Source organism: Astatotilapia calliptera, chromosome 18 (assembly GCF_900246225.1).
Source record: "Astatotilapia calliptera chromosome 18, fAstCal1.2, whole genome shotgun sequence".
In the NCBI taxonomy this organism is placed as follows: domain Eukaryota; kingdom Metazoa; phylum Chordata; class Actinopteri; order Cichliformes; family Cichlidae; genus Astatotilapia; species Astatotilapia calliptera.
In genome coordinates this window covers 6,751,448-6,771,729 of record NC_039319.1, presented here as the reverse complement: position 1 = coordinate 6,771,729, position 20,282 = coordinate 6,751,448, and the positions used below count along the sequence as shown (strand labels likewise).

Here is a 20,282-nt window from a genome sequence, read left to right as displayed (position 1 = left end):
TGGTGACATATCTGAATAACTTACTGATGATTTTGGAATCTTCTGTTGTCTAGAAATGGCTTCAAGAGACCTTCCCAACTTGTATAAATCTGAAATTCTCCTTCTTAGATTTGGACAGTCCCTTGGACTGTACCATTGCTAAACAAATCAATCATGATCTCTAATTGGAAGTTAATTGGCCTTGGCCTTTTGAAGTTAAAAGACACACAAAGATTGATGCAAGCGTGTATGTATATAAGTAAGCATGTGTGTAGTCTGTGTAGATTAGAGAAAATCTAAAATAATTTCCAATTTGTGCTTCAGATTCCAGTTTTATTTTTAGTCATTACAGATGTTTGGTGTCCATTCATTCCACCCTTGAAAAATAACATTTCAAAGAAATCATTAAAAGCTTAAAATTACTCAAAATGAGTGTGTGTAGACTTTTGACCATAACTGTATTGGTTTTTGTACAGGATTCCATTATATGATGATATTATAATTTGAAGGTGCTTTGGAGCAAAGCTTTCAGCCTCGTTGCATGAGTTCAGTTGAGTTGGCCAGTGTTGAAGATCTTCCTTCAGAGAGTAGAGCATCACCTTGCTTTTTAGCTAGAATGTGACAAATCGCATGATAATAGCACAAAAACAAAACAAAATAAAAAATCAGTGGACAGGGACAGGAAAAAAAACGTATACATGGATCACCTGCTGGCAGCTGGATACATGTGCAGAAGTACTGTTGTGAGCTTTGGAACATATCGCTGCCAAATAACTACGATTTCTTACTCTGAGCTGACAGTACAAAGGCAGATTTATCCAGACTTTTGCATTTCAAGTCCAGCCCCTGTTTACCCCGGTGAGGAAAAAGCCTTTAGTCCAACAGTTTTGCTTGAGGGTACAAACTGGAGTCTATTCTTGAGGCAAAATTCCATCAGTGGAGTTACAAGAGTACAGCCCTGTTGTAGCTTAAACACAGTGATTGAAAAAGCTATCTGGGAAAGCGTTTATTCGTAGGGGACAATCGTTAGCCACAGTCCTGATAGCGCCAAAAGCTTTATTTAGACTTTTGTTTCATTCCGTCTCTGCAGTCTGAGATAAGCTGGATGTGTGGGCTAAGCGCAGACTAACCCTCTCAGCCATTACATGCCATGACTTGTGGCCAAATCTGGACAATGACGCTGTGTTGGGAGAACCAGTCAATGTTGAAGGGCAGTCTGTGAAAACACTAGAGGCCGGATGGAGAAAGATGTACAGAATAAAATGTATGGATGGATGAAGAGACTGAATGTAATTCAATTGGGTAGCAATCTCTGCAGATAACGCCGCTTTAATCAGAGGCATCTTATCTGAAAACACGTTATATAGAGCTCGGATTTGGGGGTGGGGGAGGTTGTCCTCCTGGACCACAAAAAGAACAACATGGCTTTCTGCAATTTACTTATGAAACACACGACAGGTCATACACATTGTATCTCAGCTATTATAAGTCTGCAGATTTGCTGTGGATACCCGGAGCAGCATGCTGCCAAGTCTGCAGCACAACGTTTTTACAACAATGTGCAATTCTATTGATTGAAAACTCAGTGGATCCACGGTAATCTTATCAGCTCCTCTTTTTCCACAGTGGCAAAAACAACAGTGGCACACTGAAAGGAAAAACAAGCTCTTATTTCATGAGATAAAATGACAAGAGATGGTCCCACAAGAGTACTCAAGAGATGATACACCAAGATCTGCAAAGCCTCCATCAGATATTAAAGTGGGTTAGAGCTCACCTTAGATATAGAATTAAAAAATTGAAAAAAAGACTCCTGCCAAAAGCCAAGAAAAGTCCCCAAAATCGTCCAGTTTCATATGCATACATTGTTGTGTACATATCTATTTTCTGAATCTATCTATATTCTGAAAGCATGTGCAGCAAAGAAGAGAGCTGAGCTTTTCAGGTTTTGGGGCCTAGATGGACAGGCCTTGGCCTCAGGCTACCGACCCCGTGTTTTTCATTTGGAGCCCCCATCTTGGTCACTCTCTAGTCTTTATTTTCCATTAGGGAGAGAAATGCCTGTGGACGAAAAGTGGAAGCACAGAGAAAAAGAGGGCAACACACACACACACACACACTCACACTCACACAGAGGAAGAGAGAGAAAGGAGCTGAGCAGAAACACAGAAGACAAAATGGCTTTCATTCGCGCAGCAGTAGAAGGCCAGAGGTCCCTTATTTTTGCTCTTTCACTTCTTTCTCTTCATTTCTCGCCTCCTTTCATCTCGTCTGTGAGGCATGTTGTTGTGCAGCATTTTCAAATCACATAAAAGATGTTTACACGTGCTCCACAAGCCCCTGTGATTGCAGTGTTTTGCGCAATTGTATGCAAAGCTACACAAACCCGGATCAATGCAGCGAGAGGAGAGACTTTCATAAGCACACGCAGTCGGTGACTCTGCATGCTGGGTTCCTCCAACACTCCTGCCTAAAGTGTTGGTGGTGAACATGAAGTGGGAAAAAAAGAACCTCTCAATCTTTTGAGAGGCATGTGAGCTTGGAATTATGCGCACGTTTGGCTTATTGTTGTGTACGGTTTGCCCGGTGCACGCCATCGGTGTGTGGTGACAGTGATAAATAAGCATTATTAAACAGGAGACAGAGGCCTGGTGGAGCCATTAATCTTCATCCTTACTGGCACCATCACAGGACTCACTTCTCATCAACCCGCCACATCTACACGTCCCATTATCAATAAGACAAAGGAAGCAGAACCAGTTGCCCGTGTTCTGATGGGGTTTGTGTGTCTTTAACCAGAGTGGACCATCTGCAGGGTCACAGCGAGAAGTGATTAACATCTACTAGTATCAGATGAGCGATGGGACGAAGAGAGAGGACGACACCTTGTCCGGTAGCTCGGAATTAATCACACTCTGCTTGGAGTTGACACACAAGTCTATTGCAGCAAAGGAGGAGGAATATGAACCTGTAAGAGGAGGCTCGCTGACAGTGAGTGCCACACTGCGGCTTCTGACATTAAACTTAAAAAAAAAAGGATAAAGACATTCCCCGTCTTGTCGCTCCTTCCCTGGAAATAAAAAGCTGGGATGAACAGAAGCAGGTTGGAGGGGTGGGGGGAAAAATGATGAATCATCAGGCAGTCTTCTTTTATCAGCAACTCAGATCAGCAGGTGGGAGGAAGAGAGGAAATAATAAGATGTGTGCAAAGCGAAAGCGCTGAACATGGACCAGTGAACACGCAGGTACCTTTTTAGAAACATTTCTATGCTCTCTAAAATTAAACTCCCACATCCTGTCAACACATACCAATATTTACTGGAGGCTTTGTTTTTTAACATATGTTCAAAAAAGGGGATGTAGCGAAAAAGAGTTGTTCTTTGTTTGTTTTTAACTAGAGATGAGATCTGCAAGAATAATGAAAAATATTAAGCCCATTTAACAACATAATAATGTCTTCATTAGGGGTATACTTGTAAGATTTTATTGGTAACCAAATGCTTTTATTAATTCTTCTTACAGATTTGACTCTTTAATCGATTTACTTATTGATTCCTGAGGGAAACGTGAACATGCTGTCAATACAGGGTAAATAGAAAGGTTTGTATTAGGCCACTAGAAGCATGACAACAATAACATCATTCCAACAGTGGACAGTTTAGTATCACTTCTGGTTGGAACTGGTTTTCAGTTTCCATCCCTTTTCTAACTGATAGGGTCTGAAAAGTAGCAGTTTGAAGTGAGAGAATTTTGAAGAGCAACTCGTTGATTTTGGTCTTTCGGCACTTTCACCAGATGGTCACCAACAGCAGCACCTCCCTCCACAGGTGGCGGTACTTTCCCCTCCACTCATCTCCTCAACCCTGCGATCACACAACATCTGGTTCCACGGTTCATCGTACTCTTGCCTCTCTCTAATAAAACTGTGGCTCCAACCCTGAGGTCGTTTCCTTCATTTGCAATATTTTTGTACCTCCTTACAGCAAACTGAAAATTAGGACAGGAAACAGCAGGAGAGTTTAAGGCAATGGAGCAGCACCGTGGCAAAAATTCAAGGTCAAAGGCCTTTGCAGATAGGAGACGGGCAGAGAAGTGAAAGTCAAGTTGTCAGTCAAGCATAGAACCGTGGTTAACGCCCAGTATCAGATGGAGGTGGAATCAGAGAGCGAAATAATGACAGAACCAAAGTGAAAGTGCATTTTCCCACAAAAGGACAAATAAGTAACAGGTGAGCTGGGGAAGGAAATCTCTGCCAGGTACTGAGAAACGTTAAGGTCTCATAAGTTTCTTTGCACAAATGCCAGGAAGAAAAATGACAACTCAACTTTTTTGTCCTCTGTGATTAACAAGATAAAATCAAATCCAGGCGATCATCAATCGTGTGTCGTAATTACAAAAACACAAAGTAATTCATTTCACGAGGCCTGAACCAACAACATCATTATCTATCCATCTGCACTCAGGAATCATTGAGCAAGCCTTCGAATTGTTCACACGGGCCACATGAGCTTAGTTAATGTTAGTGCAAGAAAATGGAAAGCAGGCTTCTTATGCTCGATGTAATCACAAATCACACTGTTAAATTTGCTTCAAGGAAACAAACACGACTTTCTTTTAAATAGTAAATACTCACCTGATCCACCTGTGGACTGAAAATAAAATAAAGCAGATAACATCTTTCACATTTTAAAGATTCAGCAGGCGGTGATTCTTAACTGATTGTGAACAGGCTACATCCTCCACACACACACACACACACACACACACACACACACACACACACACACACACACAAACCATGTACCTAATAAAAAGCAATTGTGTATTATTATCGATTAAAAGTAAAAGACAATTGCAAAAGTTTTCTATTCTTTTGTGTCTTGAAGTCCCAGCTGTGGTGTTATTAAATGTCAGGATATGGGCCTCTTTTAAAGAGGAACAAAGAACATGACCACAGACCCCAAGCACGCCGGCGGCTGCGTGTGCTGATTGGGGACTTTGTGTTTTGCACCTTGTTTTCATACTCTGCTTTGGTTTAGGTGCAGAAAAAAATACTTTGTTTGGTCAGAGTTTGTGGGTTTTGGTTCACCTAAGGCACTATTAATCTTGCATGTTGAAAATTGAACCCAGGCGCAAATAAAACGCGACGCCGAAGGGGTCCATATGCAACACATGGTTAGTGACAGCAGTGATGCCAAATGAGTATTTCATGCTCTGGAAACAAGAATGGGCTGATATTTACCAGGCGAAGGGGGGGAAAAAAAGGAGATTTTACCAGCTTTTTCTCAAAAAAATGACTCAAACAAAAATTGTTGACAAAAAATAAGATTAATTATTTTTTGATAAAAAGTTTTTTTCATTGGAGACCATTTATGATTCCTTATATATATATATATATATATACAGTTAATAGTTGTTTTGTGATACTTGGCAGTCTTATTAGTATTTTGTGGCCTTGCTAGAACTGAGAGCCTAACATTTATGTGACTCACATACAGGCTATGCCTATCAGATCAGAGTCTCTGCAGGATACTGCAGAGATAAGAGCCGCTCATCCTCTCGGAGGCAAATTTGGGAACCCGCCAGCATCAGACAGCTCAATGTCCAGCTACAGAGGCATGAAATCCGGGAAGGGGGTTTCATGGCTAAGCAGGGCAAAGCAGAAGAGAGCTGGGTGTGTTAGAGCCATTTCATGGAGCATTTGACAGCGGGAAGTTGGACAGAATCCTGTCGGAGTCCATGCTCGTAGGATTTGAGGCTGCTAGTTCTTCCCAATCTGTGCTGGTGATGCTTGATGGAGGTCCATGTCTGTGTTTGCTGATTTACAGACTTAATTAGCATTGCAATGTTTCCTCTGGGCCTGTTACATTTTCTCTGTGTTGGTACTAACTTGTATTTATTATTTGGGACTTGAAAATCCAAACAGTTTCCTGTGATATTTGTTTGGTTTCTCTTCAAATTCTCAAATCTCCACCAGTGAAGTTCCCAATAATAAATAAAGGTTTTCTTTTCTCAACAAACAGGTTTCACGAGAACCTTGATGTTTGAGTTGGAAAACAGCTGAAACTAGCCAAACGACAAGAACATTTTTTAAAATGCATTTATAAAAGCATGAGGGAAAAGTACAAGCAAAATAACAAGAACTAAGATCAGTCACATGTGTGAATGGTTCTTAGTTTTTCTGTGTTAGCCTTGCATTAGACTTGTAACTTGTCCAGGGTTTATCCCGCCTTTCCCCTTTTGACAGCTGGGACAGACTTCGGCAGCCCCGCACCGCTAATTTGGATAAATCAAAGAAAATGGATGGAAGGATCTTTTTAAAATGCAATTTATACACCACGTATAAAAGGTTGAGGGAAAATTATGGAAGTTACCAATGGAATAACAACAACTAATAACAATTAAAACAGTCTTGCACTTTGTCTTGATGCATGCTTGATCATCCAGGTAAGTAAATCCCACAAGGTTGACTCTGTTCATCTGGACGTAACGTTTTCAGTAGGAGAAACGTTTCGTCACTCATCCAAGTGACTTCTTCACTCTCAGCTGACTGCAGGTTTCCCCGACCTTATAAACAGTACATTTGCATAATGACTGAAACCAGCACCACTGAATGAACAATGGGCTGGGAGGTCAATTCCTTGATTATTATTAATATACAAATTCCCATGACCATTGATCAACAACTATTGTCCTGGCCTGACGAGATAGCTCTTCTGTCAGGCCAGGACTCTGCAGTCTATTTACACCTACAGGCCAGTGGACACTCTTTCAGTGATGAGGATGTAAACATCCTGGACAGGGAGGAACGCTGGTTTGAGTGCGGAGTCAAGGAGGCCATTTACGTTAAAAGGGAAAGACCATCTCTGAATCAAGGAGGGGGCCTGAGGGTACATTTTCCACCATCTTACAATGCTGTGATTGCAGCCATTCCCCAACTCTCTGTAAATGGCTATTGATCAGTGGTTGCTGATTAATGGTTGTTGATCAGTGGTCATGAGTATTTGCATATTAATGATCAAGGAACTGATCATTAATATACAGTACATTTGCATCATTATGCAAATGTACTGTTTATAAGGTTGGGGAAACCTGCAGTCAGCTGAGACTGAAGAAGTCACTTGGATGAGTGACGAAAACGTTACGTCCAGATGAACAGAGTCAACCTTTTGAGAGAGACTTGCACTTTATGTGATAAACATCTCATCTCAGGACAATGACAAATACATTCAATTTTTTAAAGCCTTTCTTTTCCTCAAATGAACAAATTCTGCAGATTTACAGTAGTAAACACTAATATTTGTTACTCATTTATAATATTTGTTACATGTCAACGATGCTGGAGTTATTGCGTCCGTTTAGTTTTATGAGGGTCAAAACTTCACACCCTGCTTCCAGATGTCTGACAAATGGAGAGGATGTTAAATCTGGAGAACTTCCTCAGTTAGTTTCCTCTGTCCCCCATCTTGATTTACGCTCTCATGTCTTGCCCTTCTTTTGCGACTTCTCCAGCTTCCTGCCCAAATTCCAGAAGGATGGCATCATCTACGAGCGATCCTTCCTAAACATTATGGCGGAAGGAGGGGGGGAAAAAAGAGCAAAAACAGGTGTCACCTCTGAATAGGCCTTTACCCGACCTCCCAGGAGCTAAATGGCTTGGCTGCCCCCTACACAAGGTGAGTATGACATTAAACAAAATGATAGGCTTTGTTAATGGCATCACGGTGCACGGATGGCTGTAAAACAAAAGGTTTAGCAGCTTCTTGTTTTGGCTCGGTGTTGACAGAAAGGGTGGTGGTTAAAATGATCCGTGACAATGCTCCGGGGTTGATGCGGAGTGCATCAAAATGTTGTAATGCTGCTAAAGGAAAATGAGAAATAACTAAGGGTGCAGTTTATTTGCTCCCAAAAGGCGCTGCACGCGCAAACTGTAGAACCCAAAGTCTTTTCACTATTACATCAATTTAAACAATTAATTTGTTAATATTCCTAGAAGTAAAAAAGAAAAACAAAACAATTATGAACAGATTAATTACATTTGCATTTATATAATTCATGAAAAAACTCAAGAAAAAAACATCTAGCAAAACAATCAGTTTCTGATTGCCCTGACCAACCAATACATAAACTTAATCTAATTAACGTAAGACAATCAGAAAATGGAAAACATAAACAGCAGAAAACAAATTAATTGCATGATTGATAAGCAGACACAGTGAATGAGGGGGAAAAGGTAAAAATGAAAGAATCCCTTTTTATAAACAGACTTGCGATTACATTTTGAAAACCAATTATTACTTCAATTAAAAACAGAATAAGCAACTAGAATAATTAACCAGCAACTTTTTTTTTCTTAAACTTTAGACCTGTAGTGCAGAGTTTTTGTCTCTATTGGGAAGTGAGATCGGAGTTTCCTTCCTCTTTTTTTTGGATGCTTCCGGTGTTTGAACACTGTAGACTCAGACATGGTCTCAGCTGGATGAGCTTACTCTGTTGCTATTAGTCGTTCAACTGTGGAAAGCCAACTATTGCTGGCTGATGTGAAGCACGTGCATCAGTGTACAGATGTCGGCACAGATACTGGATTTAAAGCTCTGGAATGCTGTGAAGTATGTATAGATTGAGACGGCATTAAGAGGCTTTATCAGCAATGTGGAAACTTGCTTGGCAAATGTTCATATATGTACAGGAAATACATTTACTGTATAGTCCCTCACTTCATCATGCATTATAAACTAAATTTAGTTTTCCAATTTCTCTGAGATTCTCTGAATGCAAATTTGTATTCATTTACAGACTATCAGCCAACTGTAGGTTCCACGCAAGCAGGGGGGGGGTTGTTGGGAAGAGATCAGAGCTTTTCTTCCCAAAAAGGATTTTTGGAGAGCCTTTCAGCAAGGTGGTAGAGCCGCAAGTACTGGAATTATTAATGGCAAACAGAAAGTGTAGTTATGTTTTGCACAGCCAAGAGAAATAACTCCTTAATTACTGGAACTCGTCCATGGACATTCTCGACATTTGGCCAAAACACATTAAGGACTGATTGTTTCATTGATTATTATTATTATTATTATGCCCAAGAAAAACAACATTTGGTCACTGATAGCATGCTGTAGGAAAAAGGAAATAAATCTTTATGTTATAATGTGTTGCCCCATTCTGAGGATTGCAGCTGTGTGGGAAGAAATATTGGGCCATAGTTGCAAGTCACTGAGTTAAACTAAATGCATGGAGATCTAAAGGCTTCAAACAAGTCAACAAGTAATACGTACTCTGAAAAAAAAAACCCACTATTGGGCAGCATGCAGCCCGGTTTGACTCCTGCCCTATGGTAGCTGGGACGGCCCCCCGATCACCCGGATAAGCACAAGTGGCTAAAATATGAATGTGAAAGTGAACTTAAACAGTTTAGAATAAATCCCTGGTTTTGCTAGTACCGTATTAATTTTTCTGAGCTTTTTTACTTTCTAGAGACATTTTTATTGTTCATCTTCTTATGTTTATGTAAGTTTTTTACTTAAGCAACTTTATTTTTTCATTTTATTCTATTGAACCATTTTCTTTTAGAGAAATTTTACTTTATGGAGAAGTTTTTTTGTGTCATATTCTACTTTATCGAGCTAGTCTACTTTTAGTCTACTGCAACACTGGAATTTTCCAACATTTGCATTAAATTACATGTGTTTCCCAATGATATGACCTTCTTCCCTATTCCCAATGGGATGTACACAATGCCTTTTTTTAAACATTTATGGTTTTGAACCAAATTCCATCCCTGGATAAAGGAAACCACAATATCCAACAACAGTATATGAGCCTAAGTATCCAGCCTACAAGGTATGAGCTGAAGCCTGAAAGCACCTGTTAGTTCTGACTGGGTCTCAGTGCACTGCAGTAAACCCTGGGAGGGCTGTGCATGTTCCATATTTCAGCTGTATTTGAATACCAATGTGGAATGAGACAGCTGAAACGGCATCCTGTGTTCTTGTAAATCCACACTTGTCAGTGCCAAATGCCCTCATAAATGCAAGCGTGAATGGCCGGGTATTCATGCGAGCTTCCTCAGTGAACCTTAAAGGATGTGGTCTGAAGGTTATCATCGACAGTCTGTGACTCAAAATTTCAAAGCAGAAATAAGCACACAAAATCCCTTCTGTTGTCTCACTGTGATCGTGGCATTGTTACACATGACATGTATAATTCCTTCTTAATGTCATGCTATTAACCCAGTAAAAAGAACGACTGCTGTGAATGTTAAAAGCGCAGGATGAGGTAGAGGGATCAAACTGCTTCCAGCTCTTTTTCCTGTGTACCTATATCTTAGTTTCTCTTAACACATGCAGGCTGTTGTCTTAAGCAGCATTAATTGTATTTAGTTAGGATGTCACCTTTGGCCTGAAGAACAAAAACAGTAGCAGGGAGCTGCTCAACAGGTCCCCTGTGAGTCACAGTGGGAATAAGGTTGGACTTAATAACAGGAAACACGGTGGCGTTTTGGGAGATTATCTCATTGTATTCACCAGGTCGGTTACACGGGGGGAGACAGCGCTGTTACCCACTAGCCAAATGTTTGTTTCAGTTATGTTTGTACATCAACTGCTACACCATTTCCCCCCACGGGAATTAATGATTTCATCATGTTATCTCCTCTTTATCCATCAAACTCTCTCAGTTTGTCTTTCTGAAAAAGACATCAGCAAGCAGCCCTGACAGGTTTGACATCTGACTGCAGAGTCCCTCGTGGTTAATTGGCGACACGTCTGATCAGGGTTCAGAGTCGGGGCTGGGAAGAAAAGCTGGGGAGGGGGAGCGAGACAGAGGCAAGGCGAGGTTGGAAACAGGATGGAACAGCCTTCTGTTTTATTCTAAATTTGATATGTACAGGAAGAAGTGGCTGCATACATTTCTTAATAGATCATGTAAAAGTTTTCTGAAAAAAAACCCCAACAACAACAAACACAACAATTGCACATCAGCATCTAATAACTTCCATTTGTTTTGAGATACTTTAAAACACATCCTGCTGCAGTATGTTTGAAGGCATATCAAACAGAGTACAAATACAATGATAACTGTCCGCAAGTGTTGGCTCTTACAAATATTAAAAGAGAAACGTTCAGGAAAGTGTACCCTTAAGATGGATTAAAAAAAACAAAAACACAAAATCCACTGCAATTTGTGTGCTGCAGTGTCACTGACAGAAAAAAAAAAATCACATCATAACCTTCTTTGTGTAACATTTTGTGATATTATCTCAGGCACTTATTGATATAACAGGTACAGCTGAGCAGCTAAATCCACTGTATCCTTCTAAATATGCTGGTCTGCAATTTGTGTTCACAGCAGGAACCAAACACTTCGCTAAAATAATGTGCGCAATGGAGAATGCTTCTACTCTCATCTGCACAGCTTGTGTCATTTTTTTGGTACGTTTTTCATCGGCTTCATTCTCAGGTGGGTTTAAAAACCTTCAAACTGGGAAGACGGCCCCCCCTCCCCAAAAATCTGTTTCTATCATTGCACCCATGCACACATAAGTATGTGCGCTGAACAATATTGCTAAGTTTAAACCTGGAACGATGCCACTACAGGTTCAATTTTACTTCATCTCATTCATTACCCTTACCAAGCCTGCATCTATCCCAGCAAGGGTCTTCATTAACCAGCAGGAGATCATGTTTATCATGCAGCTTCCCTCTGCATATGGAGATGGTGTGGGAGTGAAGGGTGATTATGCACTGCCCGTTTGTTCTCTGTAGCTTTTTCTGTATTTCCCTTTTGTTTAAAATTTGACCTCTGCCCCGTTTCATTTGTTAGCTCGGAGGCAGACACAATCACGTCACAAACATTATCGCTGTCAAAGAAAGACGAGCACAGAGTAAGAGGTTGCCACCTACGGCAGCAATTATAATAGTGGGCTGGTGGCAGTATTTATTTATTTATTTTAAATATGTGTCATCGATGCCCAAGCGTTTTTTCCCAGTACACCTACAACAGCTGGCTTCAGTGATTAGTGCCTCACGAAAAGTTTTCAATCAGCAGCTGCAGAGTTGGGCCAGAATGGAAATTTTATCTAGTCTTGCAGATATTTCTTGTTTAATTTGTTCTGGTTTGTTTTTTTTAAGTTCTGTTTCCTCATAAAATGGAGAACAACAACAACAACAACAACAACAAAATAGAGAAAAAAGTCCTTCTCAAGGCTGTCACAGCAAAAACCTATGAAACCAGTTCAGTTTGAACAGAATCAGTGGGTTTGCCAGGAGGTCTGACGTAAATCTGTGTGCAACCTTTTCATTTTCATAACAATCTTCCTTCAATTTTAAGCGGAGCCATTGGTAGAAAAGGGGAGGAAGACATTTGAATAAATCAAATGTAAATAGTTGGCTAACAATAGACAGTTCGACAGCAAGCAAAATAAACTGAAGCGCCATTGTGACTAGTGTGCGTTAGCATTATTCCAGCCTGAAGATTGCTGTGGAATCTTCACCTGTGTCACACAAAACCCCTGCTGCTCGGAAAAGCCACTTCCATGGGAACTCCATGCAGGGCGAACGGCCAGATGACCCTCTCACCTTGCGTAATGATTAATGAAAGCCTGTTTGTTTACTTGTGAGCCTGTGGAAAGATTCCATATTTGTACCAGCTGCACAGAGAAAGAGGTGGTAAACACAAAGTTAGCATAACCCACTAAGCCCAACTGCCATATTAAGGGAAACATTTCAGGAGGGTTAAAAGGGAGTTAAAAATGTTCGAAACGTTTGTTTGGAAAGAACGGCTTCTTTCGTTCTGCTATTGTCAAGAGAAAAGTCCTATTTCATCGACTTATGGCAGCAAAAGCAAACTCAGAGCTAGACACTGCAAAATGTGAGCCAGTAAATAATCTGTTGTTATTTTGTTCTGCCCTGTAAAAACTTTTGGCATTCAGATTATCTATTGACTGATGCTTTTTTTAAAGTATGAGAGCCTGTTTACCTGTTCCCTCTTTTTAAATTATTATGGAGAATGGGGCCGACTAAATGCTAACAACTGCAAAAAAAAAAATACAAAAAGCAATTATAGCAATTGAAAGCAATTAACTCCCAAGGACAGTTTTGCCTTTTGTTAAAACTGGGAAAAAGCTCCAGCTAATCTCACACTCGGAGGCTCGTTGTCTCTCTTCCCATCTTTATTCTGTGTCTTTTTTTTTTGGCTTTTATTCCACTCTTTATGTCAGAAGCCGGGCCCTCTGTCGATGCCTCCGGTGGCAGCGTTCTTTGGCTCTGGCAGGCAGCAGGTGGCTTGTGATGAAAAATTCAGTGCAGAGCCTGACTCGGGAGACGAGGAGGAGGAGGGTGGCACCGTGTAGCAGGAGGAAGAGTAAGGGGAAGCGAAGGTGTGAGATGTGCAAAGAAGGGAGAGCAGGGGAGCAGAGGATAAAGGTAGGGGTGTTGAGGTAGAAAAAGAAAATAGGAGCGTAATGAACAGAGAGAAGACGAGAACAACGCAGAGAGGATGAGGGCTCCAGACAGACAGGCGGGCGGGCCGGCAAGTCAAGCCCAGAGCCAAGCAGAGCAGCCAGGCAGAGGATCAGAGCTGTCTACCCTCTCTGCCTGAGCCTCCTCCATGGAGATAACACAAAATATGAATCATTTATGAGGGGGTCTTTTTTATTAATAACACACACAATGCGCCCCGCTTTCTTTCACACACTTTGCCTTGTTTTCTGTGCTCCCTGTGGAGTACTGTGCGAGTTGTGTTGCTGTGGAGAGAAGACTAAAAGTAGAGAAAACAGAATGCTGATAAACACCGGCAGCATCTGTCGGGGCTGAACGTGACAGGTGGGCAGAGTCATCCGCGGGACACATTCTTGATAGTGAAACATGTACCTTGTCACATGCCCACATACAAAACCCACACAGAAACTTGCGCCTCCCCGTGGGCTCAAAAAAGCGCCCACTCACTTGCCTGTCTGCCCATTTGATTGTCAGTACACGACGATGCCAGATCTCGATGAATCAGAGTCCTGGACGACTGCGAACAAGCTTCGTGTCCGTGAATGCAGAGAAGGCACTGTTTGTAGGAGGGTGAATGACTGACTAGTATAGGTCATCCTCACAGCGGAGGACTGAACACAAACACCCACATACCGAGTACACTTCACAACTGTTTACCTATAAGCTAACTGCTAAACTATAAGACCTCTAGGTTGTCCCCTGTCAAGATTCATAGTGTCTATTTTTCTTTCTTCAAAACAATCCCCTTGGCTCTAATCGTTTCGTTTGGCTCTTCATCAACCAGTCCAATGATGCTCTTCAAGAATAAAAAAGTCTTCCTTTCTCAGAACCCAATCTATTAAGCCTCGCTAACTGTGAAGGCGAAGGTGGCACGTCGTGTCGGTACGGCCCTTTAGGAGAGGCGGGGTCTTTCAGATGTGCCGTGTACCCCTCATAGCTGCTGTTGCCAGCACTTTCCTGCATTAATTTCCCTTTGGCTTCTTGCTCTCTGCGTCTCTGCTCCTGCCTCAAGAGCTCCTGGGCCTCCAGAAGGACTCTGGCATTGACACCGCCTCCACCTGGATAGCCGTTCCTGGAGCCCTGGTAGCTGGAGTACCTGGGGTTGTCCTTAGCAGTCTGGAACCCTTCACCAGGTGGGTATGCCTTATCCCAAGAGTCTTGGGAGATGGTGCTAGGGTTCTTCCTGGGTTGCCTGAAGTAGAAAGAAAAATACAGCAAGGGTAAATGTGAAACCGCTTTTGACATATTCATAAATAATTAACTCTAGGTTGTTTTTATCACCTCATTTTCACTCCGTATTTAGTTAATCACACCATCAGCAATCTGGAAACCTATCAGTTTCCAGTCCTTGCCTTTGGATATCCTGGCTGTGACTTCCTGTTACATTGTCCTAGGATGATAGCTGACAGTTTTGATAGAGATTTCATTTTTGGCACGTGCACTATTTTGTTCAAGAACCGTTTACCTGCAAGTACACAAAGCCTCCTCGCCTCTTCAGTCAAAGCTTTCTTGTCTATAGAGTCAAGATATTCATATGCACAATCTGTTTTTAGGGATCATGCCACATGTGGTTATTTTCTGAATATATTTGCCTATAAACTGACTTCATCAGTTGTAGCAAATGCTGCAATTCATAGTGTAGGTTTGATAACATAGAAAGGGAAGCACTTTTGAAGCTGAGTGTAAAATATCACCAGTCTTATGTCAAAGTCAGCTTTTTTTTTTAAGCTTTTCCTCTCTGGTTCTTCTTCAGAGGGACTAAAAAGCGACGTTTAAAGCTCTGGAAAAATCTACGAGCGTTAGGTGAGATATTTTTTGTACAATGACTCGAAATTATGCCACGGGTAGGGATGGGTATCGAAAACTGGTTCTTGTTGAGAACCGGTTCCCACTGTTTCAATTCCTTGGAATCGTTTGCCATTTTTGCAAACGATTCCCTTATCGATTCCAGTTGCCCCGAATGACGTCACCACGTCGTGGAGCGTCATTTACCTGGCAGGAAACACAGTGGCTCAAACGCTCAAAAGTTTGGTTATACTTTACGAGAACGGATGACAACAGAGCAACTTGCAATACTTGCAAAGTAGATATTTCATTTAAGGGAGGAAACACTACGAATATGCAAAAGCTCACAAAACACGCAATGACCTTAAATGAATGTCGTGTTTTTAATTCCGCTCCGGACTCGTGAATCTCAACCCAGCAGCAGCGGTAACGTTTGCACGTCCTCTCCCGTTAATGCCGCAGGTAAATAATCAACTAACAGTGCATATTATGTTAGCGCGATCTGCCTTATTACAAAACCTGCCATTACTGTGCATTTAGGTGACCATGATGAGAGAGACAGACAGACAGAGTCTGGCTGGCTCAGATTCTCGCTGCAGTCTACCGGTAGCGTCTCCTTTCATCTTGTTCAAAGAGAAGATATAAAACAAAGTTCTAAGCTAATCGACCTTAGTGTTCTCCTTTTTTAAAAAGAATCGATAAAGAATCGAATCGTTAAACAGAATCGAAAATGGAATCGGAATCGTGAAAATCTTATCAATACCCATCCCTCGTCACGAGGTTTTCAACTGACAGAATTTAGAGAAAGATTTTACCTTCACATAGGCGATGCAAACATAAGCTGTAATGTTGCCATGGAGATCAGCACAGAAAACTCTTATTAAGGTGAAATTTAAGGTGGATTTATCTGTTTTGGGCCATTTGTCTGTCCGCTTACATAAGCAAAGGAATATTTTAGTGTGGATCCTGGATGGGTTTCTTTAAAAATCAAGAAGGGGCTTTGCCACATTTTACTTCCGTCGGTGCCCTTCCAACCATCAACTGACATGGTTGTATTACAACCAGTAAATTAACTTGACTGAACTGACATGATGGAACAGATTATTTATTTTTTAAACTGATGTAATAATTACTGACACACCTGAAATTGAATAATTTGACTATGTATTTGAGGTAAAATGAACAAATATTCTCTCACAAAAACTAATTTTGGGTTTATTAACAACCGAACCTGTTACCTCCAGGCAAAGCACTAGTGTTTGGTTATTTTTTCTGTTGTTGAGAAAAAAAAAACAAAAACGTCAGTAGCACAGGAGCCAAAACATCATATTCAATGAAAATGAGGCACCATTAGAGCCTCACAAACTGCCTCTGGGCAACTATCAACCCACAGCGACAACATACAGGGATACCTAACCATGTCAGAGTCTCCTTCTAGCACAATGGGCCCACGTTGAGACGGACTGAAACAGCCATTGGATCTGACAGACAGTAATAGCAGAGCATTGGATCTGACAGACACAAATAGCAGACCTTTTGCAGCTAGAAAAATGACCATCTTGTCCCCTATGGATTCATACGGGCTGATATGCAACACCTGACACTACAGTCTTAAAGGCGCAGTTGGTTGTCGTGATTCTGGGGGACTGCCCTGGCCTTTACAAGAAAGATAGACAGACAGAGGGGGGTGGGGGGGTCCAGATGTGTGACATCACCTCTCATTTCTGCTTGGCTAGCCTCTTTGTGGCAGCCTTGTCTTTGTGTGTGTTTGTGAGCCTATACGATATGCATGAGTATTCTAACAGCTCCACCCGTTTATCCCGAGGGCAAAACGGGAGCAAGAGACATAGAAGACGGCGACACACAAAAACATCAATGGGCATTTGACTGTGAGCCATGCATAATTAGCAGGTTTATCAGCCAGCTGTGAAGAAATCGTATTATTCCTGTGTTTGGATTTCAGTAGGAAGAGGAGGGGAAAAAATCCTTAATGAGAACAAAAAAGACCTTTTGTTTTTATTCAACGGGGATTGAATGCGATTGGGAATGGATACGCTCCTCGATCGGCAAGATAGGAGTATATAGCCCAGGTTTATTCTTGCACACGCCTGAGCGCTTCCAATTTTCAGAGACAGGCGTCCCCGGGATCTGATTTCATTTCATATTGTTGACAAAGAGGCCAAAGCCGGTCTGCCTCCCTGCTGAGAAATGCAAACCAGATCACCGCCTCAGTTTTATGCTGTGCCAAGAGGGAGCGTGTACATGTGTGGTAAATACAGAAAGATGTATACCGTTCTGTATTCCACTCATGCACACAGTGGAGCATGAAGAAAGAAAGCGGGAAAAGGTGACAGAGTGAGACTGACAGAGGAAAGGGGAGATGGGGCAGGGGTGTCATGACATGTGGTTGCGACACCCACGCATGCACGCACAAGTAAAACCACATGCCAGCTGTTGCAGCCAGCCTTTGGCGTTGCAAAATGGCATTACTTTGGCTCACAGATCAACGGTGCTGATCTGTGATAAAGATCCCATTGCACATCATTATTTCCAGTGGTGGCTGTTTATTTTCATTCATGCCTCCTTGTTTAGGAAAGGGTCTCATCCAGAAGAGATCTGGCCTTTGCCGAGAATAAACGCTGTTTTTATGGAATGATACTGTTATTAAAAAATAAATAAAAAGCTATGCTCATCCACTTGACGCTCATCAGAGCCGTGACCTTCCAAATGGAAAATGTAAAGCCTCTGACTCCAAAGGATGTTATGCTTCTCAGTCAAACAATACTTAGTGTTCTGGAGAAACTGCAGCCGTGTTTATCCAAACAGAGCAGTTTATTAATGGAATTAGTGTAAAAGTGAGGGTATGCGGCCACAGGATGTTGCCTCTGACCGCTGGAGCGCGACGGTAGTTCATTAATCTTTCAGCAAAGCTGCCTGCAATATTTATCAAGGAAGGGATTTATGTTGATAACAGTGGATTAGAGTACTACGGTGAAGTAAGAGAAGATAATGTATTAAATGTTGTATATGTATGGTAAGTGCGAGGCGACACACACCAGGATGTGTCTGCTTAAACATAGTTGGCCTTAAAATGAGTTTGAAGGAGAAATTACACAGATGGCTTCGGGAAAGGCGACAGTAGCTGTGAACAATGTTTTCCTTCTGGACTTTTCATGCTTAAAGTGAAGAATTAAAAAAATATCCATAATAGGGTACTGCTATGATTTTAAATGAACATCAAATCTATGATTATAATCTCATTACGAGGTGTCATTATCACTTAACATAGTTTTTTTTTCTTTTTTAAAAACAACACTGAGGAAGAGAAACGATCATTTCCTGACTTTCCAAGCGCTTTAGCGTTTTTAGAGGGGCTCATTCTTACTCTACATATGATACAAATATGTAAATATATGTAATCTGTTCAGGGATGCTGGAAATGTCAACCCTGGAGCTAAACATTTCACCAAACTCAACCCTTAACTCACACCAAAAGCATTAAAGCAATAACCAAAACTTCTCAAATTTAGAGAAAAAAAAACGAATAGAGGAAAAAAAAAACCACCCACACCCCAGCACACTTCCTGGAACAAGAGTCGCGCATCTCATGCAGATCAAAGGGAATTAAATTAAGGGAGAGGAAAGCAATCATGTCATATCTTTGGAAGAGGGTAATATGATCTGTCCATCCTGACACTGAGAGTGTGTGTGTGCAGCTTTGTGGTCTGAAGCTGACCAGCTACGACCCTTTTTCTTACTCAGATGGTTTATATATGTATATATAAATTTAATCTGCCTTCACTACTGTCACTGGGCCATTACGATGAATCAGACGTAATCAGACAGGCGCGTACACGAACGCGCACACGTTAAACCACACATGTGTCACTGCTCGAGATCCATTACACCGGATTACAGATCAAACAGTCGCAAACTCCAGGACACTTTTCATATTAGACAGACGCACGAAAATCTCTTGGTACATATCGATCGTTGAACAGAAATAAACATCAAACACAATCGTGTCAAGTTCTACATCTGTCAGTCTTACCGTGGCAGGGAGCTGTACTGTCGCTGCGCCTGGGTGAACGAGTCTCTCTCCTCCTGCCTCTGTCTTTGCATCTGCACCTCGACCGACACCGAGTGACGGCCTGGCTGGCTGTACCCGCCTGGACCGTTGCTGCTGGTGTTTGACTGAAAACATGAGAGCGGCAGCTCAGTTAGAGCTCAGAACACAATCACCGCGCATATAATCAGAGACATCTGATTATATGTACAAACGCCCACATCTGGTCTTGAGCCAATGGTTCTTCCGGCTTTCTGAAGGTCTTTCAAAGTCTTTCTCTGGACTTTGGCTGCTTTTCCCTCATTTTCAATCCAGTCCTTGTATCTGAAGTCACTCAATACTTATCTATCAATCATTCAAGCACCTTAAAAAGGCACCCAACTCGAGGGATGGGCCGGTGTTTTGTCTACACATAACAGACAATTTAGCAAAGCCGATTAAATTCTTTAGCTGAATGTGTAAAAAACTGCTAAAGATGACACTATTTCACTGTGTGGAGTGTGTTCTTGAAAATAATTGAGGAAACTGATAAGTAGAGGACAAAAGAAGAAGGAGTAAGTCTAAAACACTACCTAGAGTAGATGAGCAGTATCTGAAAGTCACGTCCTTAAGAAAATGGGGCGGGGGAGAGATCCAGCAAAGACCTGACACAGGACCTGATAGATGCATCCTGGCCCTTCATCCATCTACTGTTCACTGAAGCCTCATCAGAAATAGTCTCAGTGGAAGGGTGGCTGTCAAGAAGCCATTCTTAAGGAAGGAAAATGGGGAGAAAGGCTGAGGTATGCCAAATTATACAAGAACTGGACTGACAATCTTATGGAGGAGGTCAGGAGAGGCTGAACAGTGTCTGAGTGTAAAATACACTGGAGCCTCCGTCACAGTTTGGAGCTGCATTTCAGCCAGTAGTGTTGGCGATTTTGATCCACCATGCAGTACCATCTAGAAGAGGGGTTGGA

The 20,282-nt window shown here is 41.7% G+C and overlaps 1 protein-coding gene across 10 annotated transcripts in view; it reads right to left on the bottom strand.

Annotated features, from left to right (window-relative positions):
- Nucleotides 1-10,822: 10,822 nt before the first annotated feature.
- The window catches only part of pard3ab (par-3 family cell polarity regulator alpha, b), a 244,451-nt gene continuing 234,991 nt past the window's right edge, over nt 10,823-20,282 (bottom strand). For all 10 annotated transcript variants that reach the window (XM_026150928.1, XM_026150930.1, XM_026150937.1 and 7 more), the window contains 2 exons: nt 19,309-19,451; nt 10,823-14,664 (listed from right to left, as the gene is read on the bottom strand). In XM_026150928.1, the coding sequence (XP_026006713.1) occupies nt 14,271-14,664; nt 19,309-19,451 (537 nt within the window). In that variant the 3' untranslated portion in view covers nt 10,823-14,270. The remainder of the gene's footprint in view (nt 14,665-19,308; nt 19,452-20,282) is intronic.